Here is a 6191-nt window from a genome sequence, read left to right as displayed (position 1 = left end):
GAACAAGGTCATCCTTGACTGAAAACTCATCAGTGTGAAATATTCCAGATATGTCTATCTGGTTTTGCTCTCAAAACCCTGCCGAAGATGAACAGTGGCTGCATCACTGTTACATACAAAATACAGATTATGGATTTGAATTACTTTGTGTCATTTCTGTCTGTTCCAGCATTCTGTTCTCCACGTAAACCACAGAAGTTGGGAAAAAAAACCTCCGGACGGTGGTGCCGTGCCTCCCTCTCCATCTTTCCCCATGCAGGTGGGCAGCCAGGTAGAGTATCCGCGTCAGCGCGAGAGGGAGGGAGGGAGGGGAGTCGGTCTCGCTTCCTGTGGCAAAGTGCTTCTGTGTCAGCTCTGTTGTGGTGGGACAGTCTCGCATTCTTGAGGATTGTGGACACTGGCCCGGGTCCATGCTCATCGGCCGTGCCGTCCCCAAACCCCCAATGTTTATAAAACATATAGAGTTTGCTCGGTATTAGCCCTTCTGACGTCAAAGGTTGGGAGCACTTCACTGAGCTCCTTAATAACTCCTTGTATCAGTAGCAGCCGTGCGTCATAACACAGTCTGGGTCGAATCTGAACTCCAGACAAAATTTATTGATTGTAAAGAGAAAAAAAAGGGGAAGGAGAGAGGGCTACTTTTCACCACTGCCCATCTATGGAATGCCGTGCACGTGGCTGGCACGCCGAAGAGTTCATAAAACAAATTAAGGTTTAAGGTTGGGAATCCACCTCTTGCTTCCATTGAGAAAATCTTGAATTGACACGTTTTGATTTAGTGTGAACTGGCAGTGAGCTGCACTCTCCTGTTTGACTTTGACATCATAGACGTCACATTATATATTCATTCTCATGTAATGCAGTAAAAGAAATGTTATGGTATGCAGGGGGGAAAAATGGGTTGAGACAAATCAAGTTTATGATCTTTCAAAGAGTTCTGATGGACTTTTTCAGTCTGGATTGTGTTGATGTTGCTGTATGATTCAGATTGGGAGTTTTTGGAAGCAAAACATTCAATACATTTGGAAACATTTTGATTGAACGATAGGTATATTCTTTATTGTCCCAGAGAGAAATTCCACCATATAACATTCTTTCATCTTCTCCAAAATATACAATCGCATCCTGATGATGTATTGCATGCTACTTCCACTGTTAGAATAGCCCCATCTTTAACATTGACAGGACATTGACAATACAACATACATTCATAGAGATTTCATAGGGATTTAGTAGTTTACAAATGTGTTTTAATTACTTTCCTGATAGCACCCAAAACCTGTGACTAAGCTCCTTGAAGCCAAAGAATATGAGGGCCACAAAAAGCAGTGCCTATTTCAAAGCTCTCCATAAATGCTGGTTCCATGTTGCTCTCGTGAGTTAGGTCAAGTATTACCGCGACAAGAATGGATCCATTACCTCCAGCCTGCCCTGTCACCCTGCCTCATCTTCTGAGGAGGAGGAGGAGGAGGAGGAGGAGGAGGTGGGCAAGGAGAGATGAAGATCACACCTTAGCCATTATTACACATGAGGGGAGATATGCTACCCTACACTCTCACAACCACCGGAGAGAGAGCGAGAGAGAGAGAGAGAGAGAGAGAGAGAGAGAGAAGAGAGAGAGAGGGGGGTCGGGGGGTAGAAAGAGAGGGTGAGAGTAAGGAGAGGCATCTTTTATTCATCCATTCAGGCGTGCAGCACAGAGGCACTCTTAGGTCCCTTATTCCAGGAGCCCGGGCCAATCAAGCATGAGAAACTCTTTCTCTCCTCTCAGACAGGAGGTAAAAGCTCAGCAGTGATGCGGAGGAGAAGCCAACTGTTTAGTTTAGCAAGTAGGTTTGAATGAATCTTTGTAGTAGCCTATACGTAAAACGTTGCACAGAAATGTCTATGCTTTTTTATGCTACAGTATTTGATGAAAGTGCATCCCAGTTATTTGTCTTTTTATCATGTTTCCTAATATTTTAACATGGGCTAATATATCTGTTATGCATATGGAAAATACAAAATAGAGTCCTCAATGACTAAAATTATTTGAGACTGAATTAAATTAAATGCCATTGTTCCTCAATGGCTAAAACTATTTAAGACTAAATGAATAACTATGTATAAATATCTATTTTCTCAACTGAACATTCAACACCATACGTAAACAATCTTACACATCCCTAAGTCTATAATGGCAGATCTTCTTTGGACCAAACAAGCTACAGCATCAGTTTCCCAGCCACAGATGATTACTTGGATTTCATAGCTGCATTTATAATGGGTCACTTGGCCTAGCCACTGGGTGGTGCTGACGCTCTGCTTAGCTGTGCTGTTCATGCTGAGTTCACACTGCAGTTCCCCAAACACCCCTCCAAACCCTTGTTAGTCAGACAAGCCTGCACAGTGCACACATATACTGTGCATAAATACATACCCACATACATACATACATGTATATAAACATACATTCACACACACACACACACACACACACACACACACACACACACACACACACACACCATTACATACTGTACGTACTCTACACTTTCCTGTACGAGAGAGTGATTAGATCACTACATTCACTATAACATGTCATTTACCATAATATGCCACGTTAGGTACACGGTAAGCAGCATGCTTGGCCATTATGCACATCCTCAGTTCAATAATAATAATAAAAAAAACTCTTTTTAAATTGAGTTTTCCAGGTATCAGTGGAACTGCAGTTGGGTTGCACTTTTTTTTACTATTGTTTAATCAGCACAACCACAATTTTTATTGGTGTGATATGAACTGAACTGCGCTATAAAAATAAAAAAATAAACCCGTATTATCTCATTATAAAAACCAAACTCTCTTTCACCTCAAGGGAATTACATGTTCAATATCAGCCTGCAGTTCCCCTGGTCTAAACAGAGTGCAGTCCTCAGCTGTTCTGGTCCAGTGCTGCCCCCTGCTGTTGCTCTGCTCTGCTCTTACAGTAAGACTGGACCAAAGGCCTCCGGTCCACTACAGAAATAAATGCGTCATACTGGTATAAACCTCCACATCTCAGCGACTGCTGTATAAAAATGCTGATGACTTTTGTGAATACTGAATACCATGCTCTGCTCTGCTCTTACAGTCAGACTGGACCAAAGGCCTCCGGTCCACTACAAAAATAAATCGTCATACTGGTATAAACCTCCACATCTCAGCGACTGCTGTATAAAAATGCTGATGACTTTTGTGAATACTGAATACCATGCTCTGGGCAGCATAGTCTCATTACTAGTACATCCATTTCTCAGATATCTTATGTGTTCAAAGGTGTACCACCGGACACCTATATGCCCCCCACGTGCCCCCACAGCAGGCCATCTCTCTCTGAGTGAAGGAAACAATCGTTCAACTTTGCAATACATCCTGTTCAGTGTTCAGTGCTCAAAACGGATTCCATGCACACAGCCATGCCGGTGTTAATAATCACCCATCTTATCTGGCATTTATCATGTCCGAAAGCTGACATTTTTCTCAGGCAGCACCAACAACTAATTGGCAAGAACATCCATATATGGCGTGATGCACAGTGTGGTGTTGTGTAGCGTGGTGTGGTGTCACACGTAGAGGTCTTCGTCCTGCAGTCATATGGGTCATTCGCATGGGGGTCAAGAGCAGATCAAATCTACAGTAAGCGTTACAAGGAGGGCCAGGCTGTGTGACTGCTGACCAAACTAAATGGCGGTCACTGAATGTTGCTTATACAGTCGGATTTTGCAAACATGCATGTATAAGGCCAAATGCACACTTCACACACACACAATACACACCAACATGTTGAGGTGGTGATATTTTAAGTGTGACGGGTTGAGCACTGAGGCTGTTTTAAATGCTCTATATCAAAGAATGGAATTGATCAAGAGGGAGAGGAATACAGGGAGAGGTAGAGAGGGTATCAGTGTATATGGATGAAAGAGAATGAGAAAAATACAGAAGGAGGGTGAGAAGAAAGGAACATGTAGAGAGGAAGAGAAGAGGAGGGTGTGTGTGTCAGAGAGAGAGAGAGAGAGAGAGAGAGAGAGGTTTTTGACTGCAGGTATATAAAGCAGATTAACACAGGGACCAGTGCACACCACAGACACACTGGCAAGGTGAGTACACACACACACACACACACACACACACCTTACACACTTAACTCTCAACTCACAATTCAACTCATCATACAGTATAATACAAATATACACATTCATAAGAGATTAGACCAATTGAAATATTTAGCTGTGTTTCTGCACGTCACAGCCGATGATCATTGTCTCGTTCCTGAAATAAAAACCAAATGAATTCATAAGCATGTGTGGACATCCTTTGAGGATCATGTGAGCTTGTCATGGTTGCTTAACGTATTGACCTGTGCGTTTGTCCACGGTAGATGAGGCTCGCTCTGCTGGCGATAGTGGCTCTCCTACAGCTGGGGGCTCTCCATGCTCTGGCCGCTGATAAACCCTCTCTCCTGGACATCGTCAAAAGAGCCCCTGCCCAAAGCAAACGTAAATATCAACTTCTCTGTTACATTATCATTCCACCTGCTTGATTAAAAATGATACTTTATAATGTGACATGAAATGATTCACTGGTGTGTAATGTGTGTGTTTCCTCTGTGTGTTTCATCTGTTCGGCTCATGCCAGAGTCTCATCTGAACCCCCAGCTGGAGGACAGAGTTCCCCCTCTCGGCGACAACGGTCTAGTGCCCGGTCCCGCCACCCCGTCCGAGCTGGAAGGCCTCCAGAGCGACTCCTACTTGTTTGGGGACAACGTCAACCTGAACTGGGTCAAGTTCGACGGCTCCCTGCCCAACGGCGTGGTGGGCATCTACAACGGCTACGTCTCCCGCACGGACTACGTGTGCAAGTACAACTGCGAGGCCGGCTTCTACAACCCCGGCAAAGGGCCCTACTGCAACTACCCGTACGCCGACCGCGAGTACCACGCGCCCGAGTTCGAGCTCCTCGTCAACGTGGACAACTTTGAGTTCCTGGAGTGGAAGGACGAGAGCTACGGCGGCGTGCCCAAGCACTCGGTGGGCACCTGCGGCGCGGCCAAGATCTACGTGGGCAAGAACAAGTACGGCCTGGGCAAGGTGGCGCCGGAGCACGAGGCCTTCTTCCTGCCCTGGGAAGGGGACGAGTACTGGTACAAGAGCTACCAGGTGCTGACCATCAACCGGGAGGCCTACAGCCAGCACATCTCCCACGTGGAGTACAACATCAACGAGGTGGAGCTCTTCCAGTACCCGCCCGAGGCCATGCACATCTCCAGCGTCACCAACCTGGAGTGCCGCGCCATCACCAAGACGGTGACCATGGAGAAGACCACGGAGAAGGAGAACACGTGGAACATCGGGCGCTCCACCATGCTGGGCATCACGGGCAGCATCGACGTCAAGATCCCCTTCGTCGGCTCGGGCGGCATCGAGCTGGGCGGCGAGAAGACCTACTCGTTCGACCGCGGCACCACCGTGACCGAGTCCATAGGCCACTCGGTGGCCGTGGAGCTGACCGTGCCGCCCAATCACACGTGCCGCGTGCGCATGGAGGGCCGCAAGATCAAGGCCGACATCCCCTTCAAGGCCCGCCTGAGCCGCACCTACGCCAACGGGGACACGCAGTGGACGTCCATCAACGGCATGTACGACGGCGTCCAGGTCGGAGAGGTCCGCACCATCGTGGAGCGCTGCGAGCCCGTGCCTGACGCCCAGCCGTGCTTGTAAACTCCATGTTGATAACCGTCCGTCTGACGTGAACTCAAATACACACAGGCCACCGGGATATGAGTGGATGCTGATGTGACTGAATGTGTTTCATAGGTGATAAATGTCATTCATGTCACTGACAGGTAAAATGTGTTATTTGAATAAAATATCATAAAAGAAACGTGGAGTCATGGTGCGTGATTGTTTTTGTGACTATACTGTATAAAGGACATATGCTACAAACACTTCCACATGATTTTATTGTGGAATAATATGAGCAAAATAATATGACATTAAAGGCCTCTCTTTTTTGCACAGAGCCTGTTAAACTGTCAAGAGCCAAGGTAAACTGTCAGGCAGTTACACAAGATATGAAAAGAATATTTCACAAATCACTCTCTCTCCTTCTTTCTCTCTCTCTCTCCCTCTCTTCAGTAGTATATCACTCTCACTGCTGTTGATGTTAGGCCA

The 6191-nt window shown here is 46.3% G+C and overlaps 1 protein-coding gene across 1 annotated transcript; it reads left to right on the top strand.

The window, feature by feature from the left end:
- The first annotated feature begins 253 nt into the window (after positions 1-253).
- LOC134089430 (natterin-3-like) lies at positions 254-5823 on the top strand. Its single transcript, XM_062543872.1, has 5 exons — positions 254-271; positions 1385-1483; positions 3595-3657; positions 4400-4517; positions 4657-5823. The coding sequence occupies exons 1-5, from the start codon at positions 254-256 to the stop codon at positions 5736-5738; spliced, it is 1380 nt and encodes a 459-aa protein (XP_062399856.1). The 3' UTR covers positions 5739-5823.
- The last annotated feature ends 368 nt before the right edge of the window (positions 5824-6191 follow it).

This window comes from Sardina pilchardus, chromosome 8 (genome assembly GCF_963854185.1).
Source record: "Sardina pilchardus chromosome 8, fSarPil1.1, whole genome shotgun sequence".
NCBI classification, from domain to species: domain Eukaryota; kingdom Metazoa; phylum Chordata; class Actinopteri; order Clupeiformes; family Clupeidae; genus Sardina; species Sardina pilchardus.
The sequence above is the reverse complement of the archived record's forward strand: the minus strand, read 5'-3'. Positions and strand labels throughout refer to the sequence as shown.

Excerpts from the sequence above, each read along its gene's own strand:
- LOC134089430 (XM_062543872.1), top strand. Across the intron at positions 1,484-3,594 it reads AGGAGGAGGAGGAGGAGGAG|AGGTCTTCGTCCTGCAGTCA; the intron begins GTGGGCAAGGAG and ends TGTCACACGTAG. Across the intron at positions 4,518-4,656 it reads AGCCCCTGCCCAAAGCAAAC|AGTCTCATCTGAACCCCCAG; the intron begins GTAAATATCAAC and ends GGCTCATGCCAG.